This window comes from Kogia breviceps, chromosome 15, assembly GCF_026419965.1.
Source record: "Kogia breviceps isolate mKogBre1 chromosome 15, mKogBre1 haplotype 1, whole genome shotgun sequence".
Taxonomy (NCBI): Eukaryota; Metazoa; Chordata; class Mammalia; order Artiodactyla; family Physeteridae; genus Kogia; species Kogia breviceps.
The window spans coordinates 59,900,688-59,914,532 of NC_081324.1; the positions used below are offsets into that span (position 1 = coordinate 59,900,688).

Sequence of the window (13,845 nt, forward strand, 5' to 3'; positions counted from 1 at the left end):
CAATAGTCTGCCCCAGTACGGTAAGTAGGAATAAGTCTAACGTTTGTCATACTTATTCCATCCTATTAACCTTCTAAATTATACTATTCTTGTACGAAAATTAGTTCATATTCTTTGAGGATATTTTGTCTGAGAATGAATAGAGGTGACCTACGGTTTCCTATGAATAATCCCATGTTGATAATTAAAATAGCACTGAAAAGTTTACCTCAGTCCTCAGATATGTGAAGTCGGGACATACACTAAAGCTTCAGTTCAACTCTCTAACTTGGTAGATTAGGCCTTGAAGGCCCAGGAAGACTGAGCTGTTTTGTCCAAGGTATCTGAACAAACCACTGTACCCAGGCATAGAACCCACATCATTCTATCTCCTCGTTCCTAAAATGAGCTTGACAGTAATTTTATGAGAATTAATAATTAAAATGTATTTTATGTGTGATTTTCTTCTGGGGGGGGTGTGTGTGCCATGCTATGTGGCTTGGGGTAATCTTAGTTTCCCAACCAGGGACTGAACCTGGGCCCTCGGCAGTGAAAGTGTGGAGTCCTAACCACTGGACCACCAGGGAATTCCCTAGTGTGTGTTGTCTTAAACAGTATCCCATCTTCTGTATTAATCAGGAAATTTATGCCCTAAGTACTGTCTGCTATGAAACCTACAAATGCCTGTTCTATTTCTGCATTGATGAGCATTGAAGTTGGGCAGGAACCCCAGAGTAAGCAGGAGGAAGTAGTTATTGGCCTCATATCTCCATTTCTGTTCTGAAGGGTTGTAACTCTGTAAGCAGAGAAATAAATAATGGTGAATTACAATAAAACAAGAAATGCCATGCATTTCAGAACCTGCATGAGGAAATGAGCGATGTTCTAAAAGCGGTGACAACATAACCTATTAATTTCCCTGAATTTTTTCAGAGTCCACATGCGCCGATCGGGAAAGACAGAGTACTTTGCTGAGTTTTCCTTTTTAAAATTTTATTATTATTATTATTTTGGCCACGCCGAGGTAGCATGCGGGATCTTAGTTCCCCAACCAGGGATCGAATCAGCGTGCCCTGCATTGGGAGCGCGGAGTCTTAACCACTAGACCGCCAGGGAAGTCACGAGTTTTACTTTTTTTAGCAATATGTTTTCCATGCGCATCAAGCTGAGAATCCCACAATCGTTTTTTTAAAATAATTTTACAAATTTTAGCAGTTACGTTGTAAGAGGAAAGAAGTCTGAATTTTTAATTTCAAGTTTAGCAAACATGAGAAAGCTTGCATAATGAAACACTGCTTCCTTTAATGAAAGGACACGTCTTAGAATCACCAACCTTTTCTTCCTCCCTCCCCAGGGGACACTTCTAGATTCTGCAGTTTTCTTCCTGTGGGGGAAGGGATGTCATCCCTACACCTACCACGAGGGGGCACCCTCCACAATAGCTCAGCTCTTTCTGGGCAGGAGCCCGATTCCCAACAAGGGCAGCACAGCGCCCCGCCTTTTCTTACAAATGCCCTTTCCTTTCCTGAAATGAGAATCAGTTAGTGTGTGAACATCTCCCCAAAACATGTATTTTTAAAAAATAAATACAGTGCTCTGATAGTAATATAAAAGAGAAATAATAAGAAATTTATTTATAACAAAATAATATGTATTTAACATATAAAGCTTACAAATATACTAGAAAATATATACAATGAAGTACTCAGATCTTATACATAGAGACGATTGCAAAAATGCAGACAAATACAGGTGTTATACTGATGACTCAAATATTTTGAGTGGCACTGCCATCAATGACAAAACGATCAAAGATGAAATACTCATTGCAGGGCTTCCCAGGTGGCACAGTGGTTGAGAATCCGCCTGCCAATGGAGGGGACACGGGTTCGAGCCCTGGTCCGGGAAGATCCCACATGCCGCGGAGCAACTAAGCCCGTGCGCCACAACTACTGAGCCTGCGCTTTAGAGACCATGAGCCACAACTACTGGAGCCCCGTGCGCCTAGAGCCCATGCTCCGCAACAAGAGAAGCCACCGCAATGAGAAGCCCGTGCACCGCAACGAAGGGTAGCTCGCGCTCGCCGCAGCTAGAGAAAGCCTGAGCAGCAATGAAGACCCAACACAGCCAAAAATAAATAAATTAATTAAATTTAAAAAAAACCACAACTCATTGCAAATCTCCAAATAAAATGAAGTCCAGTTTTAATTTCTATTGCAGTTGCATGCCTTAAAAAAAATCCAGTATATAGTAAAACAAACTAAAAATACTGCCTTATATGTAAAAGTGTTGTGTTTAGGTGTGAAACAGTGCTATAGATTGAATGTTGTGCACCCCCAAAATTCATGTTAAGTCCTAATGCCCAAGGTGATGGTATTAGGAGGTGGGGCCTTTGGGAAGTGATTAGCTCATGATGGTGGAGGCTGCATGGCTGGGATTAGTGTCCTTATAAAAGAGGCCCCAGAGAGATCCTTTGCCCCTTCTGCCAGGTGAGGACATGAGATGTTGGTCTATAACCCAGAAGTGGGTGCTCTCCAGAATTTGACCTTGCTGGTGCCTTGAGCTCAGACTTCCAGCCTCCAGAACTGTGAGAAATAAATGTCTGTTGTTTATAAGCCACCCATTCTTTGGGATTCTGTTATAGCAGCCCGACTGGGCTAAGATAAACAGTTACGTTCTAGGCTCAGATGATGGTAAGCAAATTTTTTTTTTTTTTTTTTTTTTTACCTCCATGAATGTTTCAGGAGGACATTTGGAAGTTGTGCAGCGTATGGGGCAGTTCTCCGGGGTTATTGCAAAACATCCAGCATCCCTGACTCCCCTCCTAATTTCAGCTAGTGCTCCCCAACCCAGTTTTTGCAGCGACAGAAAATACCATAACAAACTTCCCAAATGCTCCAAGAGGGAGCTCCCTCCTCATAAAGAGCCACTGCTCACAAGCAAAGAGCCTCCTTGCCACCATCTAGCCCCTTCCTCTGGGTTCTTGGATCAGAGAGACACTTACCACTTAAGACTGGCTCTAGGACAGGCCTGGACTTTGTGACATTGTCTACAGCTGTGGCTTCACTGGCTAAACCTTTATTGTGGTCTCTGCATCTCTTATCCGCCAGAATCTCATACCAAAATTGGAAGGACTCTCAAACAGAACCAGGAGGAAATGCAAATGACAAGCCTGTGATGCTTGGAGCTGTGTTTGAAACACTAACTCAGGGCTTCTCGGGTGTGGTCAGAGGGTCATCAGCATCAAAAGTACTTGTTAAAAGTTCAGATTGGGGGCCACTCCACACCTTTGAAATCAGAGCTCCAGGGTGTGTGGCCATAGAACCTGCATTTGTAACAAGCTCCCCAGGTGCTGCTGGTGTCCCCAAGATTTATGAGCCTCTGAAGCTATCATCATGACCACCACCATGCCATATACAGGGGCCAGTCTGGCTGAAGGGGTCTGTGGGCCCTTGTAGGATTGGCCTGCGTCGAGTCCCACGTGGCATTTTGGCAGTAACCCTGCAGGGGCAGCTGGGGGGCACCTACACCCCACGAGGGCCACCTGACTGCCAGCTGTCCCTTTTCAACCCAACCTTTCCTGAAGCGCCAAAAAATAGCCCACTCTGTTAAAAGTCTCTTCTTTCCATTCTTTTCAAAGAGGATGACTTCTTCTGACTTAGACCAGGAATGATTTCATATTCTAAAGTGCCTTTGTGTTAAAATAAGGGAAATAACTGGAAAATAGATGAGTACTGTGGACAAGGTTTTGAGGGTGCAGAAGTTCTGCAAAAAACTCTGTCGTCCAGAGGCAGTCATGTTTTTCCCCTCTATGAGTCAAACAAGAAAAAAAAATTTGTTTATACAACTGTACAGACACAGACTAGATTTCTAACTCTCACTCCAAGTTCGCTTTGCTCACATTTTAACGTATTGGAGATTATTCCACTGGTATTAAATCATAGTGATGAGGATGATATTGATGATAATACTTTACCCAAGGCCACACAGAGTGCAAGTGACTTAGGCAGAATTTGCCCCAGATCTGCCTGGTGGCAAAATCTCAGCTCTTGTTACTGTACCACGCTGCTCTTTGACAAGGCTGTGGATGCAATCATAGCAAATTACTCCTTTTTTTAGAAAAAAAATTAATATGTATTTAATCCAAATTTTCTCTTTATTTTTCAGTGAATATTTGTAATATATTTTCTTTTCAGTTTTATACATATTCATATATATATTCATTCTTTTTCAGATTCTTTTCCCTTATAGGTTATTACAGAATACTGAGTATATCCCCGTGCTATACAGTAGGTCCTTGTTGGTTATCTATTTTATATGTAGTAGTGTCTATCTGTTAACCCTAGTCTCCTAATTTATCTCCCCAAACTACTCTTTACACCAGTGCTGCATGCAGGCCCTAGACAGGTACTGCAGTGCAGGGACTGGTTATGGGCTGCGGGGATCAAGGGCCAAACAGGGGCAGTGACGTCACCCACAGATTTGCAACCCCAGGAAGCCGTGACCATCCTTGACTGAGAGGCTTGTGAGGAGATGAAGTTACCGGTGGGAGCAGGTCATCTGGGGAAAGCTGGAACCCCAACAGCCCAGTCCACAGAGGAGACCCAGCCGCTCAGAAGCCACTTGAGGCACAGAGAGAGGGTAAGAAGTCCCCTGATTTCTTCCTTGCTGTTACCTTCCAATCTCCTGACTGCACCTCCCAGAGGCCAAACCCAATCAGCAAACCCCGGAGCCCAGCAAGCCCACCTTTGTGGGTTGTTCCCTGGCTACACAGAGCAGGGGGCAGGGTCTGAGGGGAGACAGACCCAAACAGCCACACCCACACTGGATTTTGTTGTTGTTTTCCAGAACGAAGCACTTTAAGGCTCCTTTAAATAGCAAACCCCTAATGCCTTAAGACTAAGTTGATTTAACAAGAACAAAACGTTATTTTAAAATCATCTGTGACTTTAAAAACATCTATGATGCAAGCAGGTATCTGGTACACCTGTAACGCACTGAGTGCTGGGAACAAAGGAAGCATTCCTGGATACCTCCTTGCCAAGGTCCAAGGGAAACGATCGCCAGGCTAATCGTTCAGAGGATGAAGTTTGTTTGACTTACTAGCTGAGGGAAAGGAAGCTGGCGACAAAGAGTATGGTCACCTGGCTGATATTTTTCGAAGACTAGCTTACCGAAACATTTTTGAGCTGGTCTTTTGCATGATTAGATGCAGCGTGAGGAGCTGGCAAGCTTGTGCTAAGAGTCCTGGACATAATTCTCGAGAAATGTGAGGGTGTCGGGGACGTCTGTGTCTCTGGAAGGTCGAGGAGAAGGTCCCAGAGTTCCAGGGGGCTGTGCTCTGGGGACTGATGGCGGCCACTTTCTGATTAATCACTGGGCACCAGGGAGAGTTAGAGCGCCCTCTAGGGAGAGCTGGATGGGCCTGGCGTGGGAGCAGGGCACCTGTCAGCCTTTCTGCACTGTTGTCACCACCTGTGTCCTTTTTCTCCAAATACCCCATGATAGATGGCTGTGGTCTTATTAGCTATTGCGTCAGTGATGACTTTGTCCCGCACTTTTTGAAGGAGGTGGCTAAGTAGGGTGATTTAACGTAAAGATCACAGACTTTGGAGTCTATGTTTTTCCTTTTTTTTTTTTTTTTACATTTTATTTATTTTTTATGTACATATATTTTTATTGAAGTATAGTTGATTTACCATGTTGTGTTAGTTTCAGGTGTACAGCACAGTGATTCAGTTATACATATATATTCTTTTTCAGATTCTTTTCCCTTATAGGTTCTATTTTTCCTTTTATCTTCGAAAATCTGTCCCCTTTTCTCTATTCCTACTACCACTGCCCTCATCTGCGCTTTTGGCCGCAGCCACTAACTGCTCCCTGTCACCTGCCTCCCTCGCCTTGCTGCTGTGGCCAGTGGGATCCTCCTAAGTAGAGAAGATCAGTCATGCGCAGCATCCTCCAAGGCTCCCCCAGCCTCGAGGATAATGTCCCACCTACAGCCTCTGCCCTGGCAGGTCCTGGGTACTCACCTACTAGACCAGCCCATCCTTCCGGGGTCAGGGTCCGTGCCGACCCCAGCAACTTGTAAGCACTGCCCGCCTTTGCCTCCCAGCAAAGCCAAGTCTAGACGGCAGGCTGGCCCTTATTCCTCTGAGTATTGCCCACCCTCCTGTTACTGAGTCCAAGCTTGTACTGCTCGCTGCACAACCGGCCAATAAATCCAGAGGTGAGCTGTTGGGGCAAGGAGTAGCGACTTTATTCAAAAAGAAAGCAGGCCACAATGCAGGGGACACAGGTTCGAGCCCTGCGCCGGGAAGATCCCACATGCCTCGGAGCAACTAAGCCCGTGTGCCACAACTACTGAGCCTACACTCTAGAGCCCGCGAGCCACAACTATTGAAGCCTGTGCGCCTAGAGCCCGTGCTCCGCAGCAAGTGAAGCCACTGCATGAGAAGCCCGTGCACCGCAACGAAGAGTAGCCCCTGCTCACAGCAACTAGACAAAACCCACGCACAACGACGAAGACCCAACACAGCCCCCCAAAATAAATAAATACATCTAAAAAAAAAAAAGCCAGCAGGCCAAGGAGATGGTGGCCTAACGTCCCAAAGTGCCATCTTCTCCAGGTTAGAATTCAGGATTCTTTTATACTTAAAAAGGGAAGGAGTCCTGTTTCTGGCCAAACTCGGAGGGGAATGTGTTAATTTCTTCCTTCTTGCAGCCATTCACAGGTGGTCCTGGTCAGGAGGTTTACTGTGAGCTTAACAAAGGTGTTTTAGCTTAAAGCTCATTCCCTGGGAGTGGGGTTCCCAGAGATGGGCGGGTCATTATGTATAATTTAAGCTTATAGGCAACATCCCTTTAGTGATTAATTGGTAATAGGACACGAAGGTTCTTTTCTATTACAATCCAACAGCTGGGACAAAAGCTGCACTCAGTGATATAGAACAGCACTTTACGGCTTACACAGTGTTTTCTCATCCTTGCTGAGTCACGCCCCACACTCAGGTGGAGGTATTTTCTAATTATACAGAGGCGGGAACGAGGCTTGAAAAGGTCAGTGAGCCAGGTTAGAATCTCCAGTGGTCGAAGCGGCGCTCAAGCTCCGGGTTCTCCGAGGGGGCAACATGTAGGACCGAACACTGCACAGACTCGGGTATGAGTCCCAGCCAGCGTGCACTGGCTTTGGCACTGACTTTACCTCCCGCACCCACGTCCTCATCCTTCAAGAAGACAGAAGTAATTCGTAGTCGGATTTGTTATGAGGATGAAATGAAACAATGCCGCTGCCCGAGCTGTTGGAGTGTCTTAACAGGGCCTGGCTCGCAGCCGACACTAAATGTGAGTTCCCTTTCTGACGCCAAGCTTGGCGAGATGCTTCTCCTACTCCGACAGCGGCTCCTTCTCTGAGCTCCAGAGGCCACTGGGGTACCAACTCTGGAGCCCCGTGCGCCTTTGGACCCGATAGGTAGCTGCGTCGGGTCCAAGCACTCCTTAAAGGAGGGTGGACACTTCGGCCCTGAGGGAGAGCAGGGCGGGGCGGACCTAAGGGGCCCTGGGAGGCCAGCCTGGATGCGGGGGCCTGTGGGGCGGCGTTGTTCCGCGGAGGGGACGCAGGCGCCCCGAGGGTGCACCCCGCAGAGGGGCCCAACCACCCTCCCAGACCTCCAGCTTCCCGCCACCCCGGGGGCAGCTCCCGCCCCCCAGTTCACCTCTGCCCCTTCCCCCTCCCTCCCCAACTCTCGTACTGCCTCCCCGGCCTCGAAAAGCACGAGGGTGCCAGGGCGGAGAAGGCTGGGGGCCACAGCCGGCGCGCAGTCCGGGAGCGCAGCCCCGCCCCCATCGCGGCGCCGGCTGGCGGGAGGCGGGACATGCGCACCGGGCGGCGGGCCCGCGCTGGGAGGGGGGCGCGGGCCCGAGCGGGCGGTGCTGCGGGTAGCGGGGCGCGGGAGCGGGGAGCGCGCCGCCAGCGCCGCTGCCGCTGGACTAGGGCGGGTGTGCGAGCCCGGCGCGCCGCGCGCAGGGGATGCGAGCGCCAGGGAGCCGCCTCGCCGCCGCGCCCGGAGAACGCGAGCGCGGGTGACCTCAGCCTGAGGAGAGCAGGGAGACGGAAGCCGCGAGCCCCGCGGGGATCCTCGGGGCCGGGGTGCGGGGGACAGCGGCGGCGCGGGAGTGCGGGGCGCACACCGGGCGGGGCTGGCGGACAGTGATGAGCGGGCGCGCGGGGAGGCTGCACGCCGCCGCCGCCCGGAGCATCCGCCGCCTGAGCTGCTGCTCGCGGCCCGGGCCCCGGCCCCGGCCCCGGCCCCGGCTATGGAGACGCTGAATGGCCCCGCGGCCGGCGGCGCCCCGGATGCGAAGGCGCAGCCGCCCGGCCAGCACTACCGCCACCACCACCTCCACCCGCTGGCCGAGCGGAGGCGGCTGCACCGCGCGCCCTCGCCCGCCAGGCCATTTCTCAAGGACCTGCACGGCCGGCCCGCGGCCCCCGGCCCGGTCCCGGCTGCCCCTTCCTCGGGCCGAGCCCCGGCGCCCGCCGCTCCGCGCTCGCCCAGCCTCGCGGGCAAGGCACCGCCCTCTCCGGGGCCCCCGGCCGCGCCCGGCCGCCTCTCCCGGCGCAGCGGCGGCGCCCCCGGCGCGAAGGACAAGCCGCCGCCGGGCGCCGGGGCCAGAGCAGCGGGCGGCTCCAAGGCCGCTCCGGGCCCCAGGAGGGCGGCGCGCGCGGCGCCCGCCGAGCCGCTGCCCCGGGTCGGAAAGCCGCCGCCCGGGGCCGAGCCGCCGCCCGCCGCTGCGAAGGGCCGCAAAGCCAAACGCGGCTCCGGAGTGGTGCCCGCCCGCGCCTCCGGGCCCCGGGTCCCCATCGTCCCGGTCCCCGCCGTGATCCTCGCCGTGACCTCCGCGGCCGGCTCTCCGGCCCCCGGCTCGCGTATCAGCCACACCGACAGCAGCTCCGACCTCTCTGACTGCCCTTCTGACCCCCTGTCCGATGAGCAGCGCCTGATCCCCGCCGCCAGCAGCGACGCCGAGTCCGGCACGGGATCCAGCGACCGGGAACCCCTGCGGGGAGCCCCCACGACGAGCCCCGCGGCTTGGGGGGCGCCTCCGGGCAGCCCCGAGCCCCCCGTGCTCCTCGCCGCGCCCCCCGCCGCCTGCCTCGGGGGTCGGATCAGCCCGAGCGGGGTCCCCGCGGGGTCCCCGGGGCCCGGCGTGGCGGAGGATGCCGGAGGGTGCGCTCCGCCGGAGCGAACGGTCCCCGGGAACCCCAAGGAGCACGGCCCGGGCGAGCAGCCCCGGCTGGTACCGGCGGCGGAGGAGGAGGAGCTGCTGCGGGAGATGGAGGAGCTGCGCTCGGAGAACGACTATCTCAAGGTGCGCAGGCCGCCCCGCCGCCGGTGGTCCGGAGGCGACCCCACGTCTGGGTGCGGGCTGGAACCCGCGAGCCCCGCCTTCCGGTCTCGAAAGCGCTTTCACCTGCTGCCATTCACCTTCCTGCCCCCCGCACACACCGGGCGCTGGGAACTGGAGCCAAAACTTCTGGAAGGAGCAGCAAGACCTGTGGGTCTGGGCTGCTTCTCAACCCACTTAGGTTGTTTCTAGAAGTCTTGCTGCTTTCCGCGGATGCCTCTGCCCCTGTTGATGCTGCGTTGATTATAGGGTGTTGGCCCTGATCACTTTTCGCATGTGCAGCCGACCCCCAGACCCCTAGCCTGTGGGGGCGGGGTTTCCCCGGCTGAAGGGCTCTGGGCCGGGCTCCATGGGAGGAGAGTGGGGTTCGGAGGGTGTGGTGGCCCAGGCTGCAGCCGCCTGCCGCTTCTCCCAGTTGCAGAAAGCCGGGCGTCCTCCGTGTCTCCCTCGGGGCTCACAGAGCAGACAGAGGGCCTGGGCGTTTTCAGTGATAAACCTGCAGTTCAGGAGTCTCTTGAGTACGGCCTGAGTGGAGGGACCACTGTGTCCTGCTGGCCGGTCCTTTGTAAGCGTCCACAGCTGGGTTTTCCGTGTCAGAAGAGGCCACTTGATGCCCTGTTTACACCGGGGCACTTTCGAGGGAATCGCAGCCTCTGCGTCCTATCTGAGCGCTTGGCGGTGGGGCCCGCTCTAAGGGGCTTCTGGGTCCTGTGAGCTTTGGGGCACAAGTCTGACTCCATCTTTTCCACGAGGAGGAGGGCTGGCGCTGCAGGAAAGAGGATTTAGGTAGTGTTAGGTGTGGGGGTAGGTCACCTGAAAGTAAGGAGGGCTGTCCTGAAAGCAATTGTCTTAATTTATTGGGATACGCAGGTTGGTAAATAGCTCCACCGGTGTAAACCACCTGTTTCTGTTAAGACAGTTAAATATGTTTTCTCCGAAACCTCCTTTATCAGTGGGTTTTGTGATCCGCCCTGTGTTCTCAGCAAATGCTGACGGTCCCTGATGGAGGCCAAGTGTTGGCTGGTGGGACCAAGGATGTGAGCTTTTAAGGTGCTTGGTGGTGAGGTGTGCAGTTCAAACTGAGATCAGGGCGGTGAACTGCTGAGTGTTCCTAAACCCCGGCTGCAGAAGCTGCTCTAACCCACTGAGCCCAGTGGTTATTTTATCCTACTCAAAGAGGCAGAGGAGGAGAGTGGTGGGGAAAGAGCAGATGGACTGGCAGTGAGACGTTTCAAATACTACATTTGCTTTTTTTTTTTTTTTTTTAATTTTTTAATTTTTGGCAGCGTTGGGTCTTCGTTGCTGCGCGGGGGCTTTCTTTAGTTGCGGCGAGCGGGAGCTACTCTTCGTTGCGGTGCTTGGGCTTTTCATTGCAGTGTCTTCTCGTTGTGGAGCACGGGCTCAGTAGTTGTGGCGTGCAGGCTCAGTAATTGTGGCTCGCGGGCTCTAGAGCGCAGGCTCGGCAGTTGTGATTCACTGGCTTAGTTGCTCCGCGGCATGTGGGATCTTCCCAGACCAGAGTACAAACCCCTGTCCCCTGTATTGGCAGGCAGATTCTTAACCATTGCACCACCAGGGAAGTCCCTGTCACCGACTTTTATGTAATAGACAACAGAGTGAAATTCAGGGGTGTAGAAGAGAAAGAGCCACGGTATCGTGTGTGACTCTTGTGAAATCAGCACTTTTGTAAATCTGCCCTGGAAGTAAGCTCCCAGAGAACAAGAAAGATCATCTTATTGAATTTTGTAGCCTCAGCTCTTAGCATAATCCCTGACCCGCAGCGTTTCTGATTGAATGATGTTTATCCAAATCATGACAGCTAAGTAACAGAAAATTAAGGTTTAAAAAAAATTTTTTTTGAAGAAAAGAGGTTTCTTATTACACCTTTGATCTTAAGGTAGGCAGTCATTTTGGAGTTCATTCCTAGATGACTGGTTATTTGCTTTATTTTTTCATGTTAGATTCTCAGTGAAGGAAATAGGTGTCTGACCCTGGCACCTAATCTGATGTATTTGATATTTCAGTGAATCTCACAGCAACATAGGGTATCATTGTTATATTTATCACCCCAATTTCACAGACAAGGATGCCGAGACCTGAGAAAACTTAGTGACTTGCCCAAGGTCATCTAGCTAGTAAGCGATGCAGCTTGTATTTTCCCTGCCCCCAGACCTCTGTTCTTTCCCTGCTCCAGGCTGCAACCCTATTTCCATGCAGGCTCCTTTTCTGAGCACACGCTTGCCTTCGAGTTTTTTATTAGCTCAAAATATTCCCAGTGTTTAGCTTTCCTAGGGGTCCTCTTTTTAGGTGAAAGGGCCACCAAGAACACCTCTCCACTAGCCTGTGGACAGATGGTCCCGTAAACCCCACTGGCAATGTTTAATTTGTGGGAAATGGCAACTGACGTTTCCTGTGGAGAAAAGGTCACGGCGGACCATTTACGATGCCTGAATCCATCTCCCAGCCTTTCCTCTGACAGCAGGAGAGAAGCAGAAATAGAGGAGGTCTGCTGAGGCTAGGAAATCAGAAGGATGATCACAAACACATGTGTGAGTTACATGATTGTCTATTCAAAAGCTTAAACGACAGTAGTTCAATATGGGAAAGAAAGACAGCAGCCTTGCTAGACTTTTCTAAAGGTCAGCGAGCCCGCCCACTTGTGCAGAATGGGGCTGGGAGCATCAGTGACCTCATGGACAATGACCTTTGCTGTAGACCTTCCTTTGCACGTGAGGTTTAGAGCGTGTGCGTTATAAGCCCAAACGTCTCTTTTTGTTGCTCTCGTTCTCACTGGTACTTTTTTTTTTTTTTTTGATGATGGTAGATAAAAGCGAGTCCTTGACCTACTGCTTTCTTAGGGAATGCTGCACAGAACTCTCGCGATTAGAAAGGAGACTCCACCCAGAAATTTTACTTTGATGTATTCTGGAGGATGGTGTGACCACAAGTATTACAAGTTTTCCTGAGTCAGTTCTGTCACCGTTACTGTATAAGACAGTTTCTGAGCTAGAATGACCTAAGAGTAATCCAAGCAGAAAACTAAGGCCTCAAAACTGTAGGAGGATGTGTTACTGATCAGGAAATTCGAGGGGAATTCTCTTGGTTTTTTACCAGCCTGCTGTATTTTCTTAAAAATCAGCTGTCAACAGAGAAGTTCCCCCTTCTGTGTGGAGCTGTAGGGACTAGATGAGACGTGCATAATTACTCAATCCAGGTAGCTGGCTTTTTGTGTGAAAGCGCAGTCAGAAAAGCACTCGTGGCCCTTGACCGCTGATGAACTCGCACGTATTCGGAAGGCTTCAGGAATTAAGGTGCGAGATTGAGTTCAGTTATCGAAAGGCATTTGCTGCTTTCTCAGACCAGACCCAGTCACATCTTAGTGATTAGGGCGTCCACGAAACACTGCTGGAGTGTTCCTTGCCCACCGCCACTGCATTTTTGCTCGATTGCTCCAAGATAATCAGACAAGCCCTAGAGCTCATTGTGAACATATTAATTATGTTCTCTGTTTTCACAGGCTTTTCAGGAGGGTTTCATCGCTTTGAGTTTATTGGCCTATTTTGAAAATGCTTCTCGCGTTACTGGTGACGCTCGCACGGCACCATTTCCCCCGCCCTCAAATAGTGTACCCCAAAGTGCCCGTCCTGCGGGGCCTGCAAGGTCAGTGGGGGAAGGGCTGCTGAGTTCGCTCTGGCTTTTCAGTTACTTCAGAAGAATTATTTCTGGTTAAAACAAAAGTCAGCGCTAGCTACGGAGCAGATACTATTGGATTCATGGAGAGGAGTGATTTTTTTTTTTTTTAGGGAGGCCACTGGTGAGGCCATCTGGGTTGAGAGGTTGCAGTGCATCAGCGCCGATCTAGCCTCACCGTCCTGTGTCTCACTTGGAGTCTGGAGTTTCAAGGTCTGAAAGGATTTGGTTAAATCTGGCAGCTCAGCGCCGCCTGGAAAGGGTGGAGGTGGGGTGGACACTGAGGTGAGAATAAACAGTTCGGAGCATAAAGCGCTTCAGCCCCTCCCTCCCTCCCCGACCCCTGGCCCTCCTCCCTTCTTCTGGAAGGTTAAAGCAGACAGTATCCCTATTCTTTCCTGACCTTCTGCTTTCCACACCCACTCTTTATTCAGCCTTCAAAGCGGCTGTAATCACCTTAGGTGGCAAGATCACGTAGACCAGGGAACACAGGGCCGGTCGCTGCTGGATGAACTGTCGCTTGGTAAACAATGGGAGGGTCCCTGAGCTTTCTGAGTCTCAGTTGGGACTCTGCAGAGAACAGTTCCATTGTCCGGAGGGAAGGAGGTGGATTCATTGTATATTACAACAGACGATAAGGTCTGTAACTCCCAGAAGAGGGAATTATTGCAACAGTAGCCAGCTGACTGCTCTCACTGTCTAAATTGGGTCTATTTAGAGAGGGGTGATTAAAATAGGACTAGTTATTGATTTCAGGTTGTTTAAAGG

At 51.6% G+C, this 13,845-nt stretch overlaps 1 protein-coding gene across 8 annotated transcripts in view; it reads left to right on the forward strand.

The window, feature by feature from the left end:
* Window positions 1–4,585: 4,585 nt before the first annotated feature.
* MTCL1 (microtubule crosslinking factor 1) overlaps window positions 4,586–13,845 on the forward strand; it is a 129,518-nt gene continuing 120,258 nt past the window's right edge. For 4 of the 8 annotated variants that reach the window (XM_067014523.1, XM_067014525.1, XM_059041246.2 and 1 more), the window contains exon 1: window positions 8,279–9,351. In XM_067014523.1, coding sequence (XP_066870624.1) covers window positions 8,296–9,351 — 1,056 coding nt within the window. In that variant the 5' untranslated portion in view covers window positions 8,279–8,295. Of the gene's footprint in view, window positions 4,621–8,278; window positions 9,352–13,017; window positions 13,048–13,845 lie in introns of those variants that run through there. The other 4 variants (XM_067014529.1, XM_059041247.2, XM_067014527.1 and 1 more) reach the window with 3 other exon arrangements.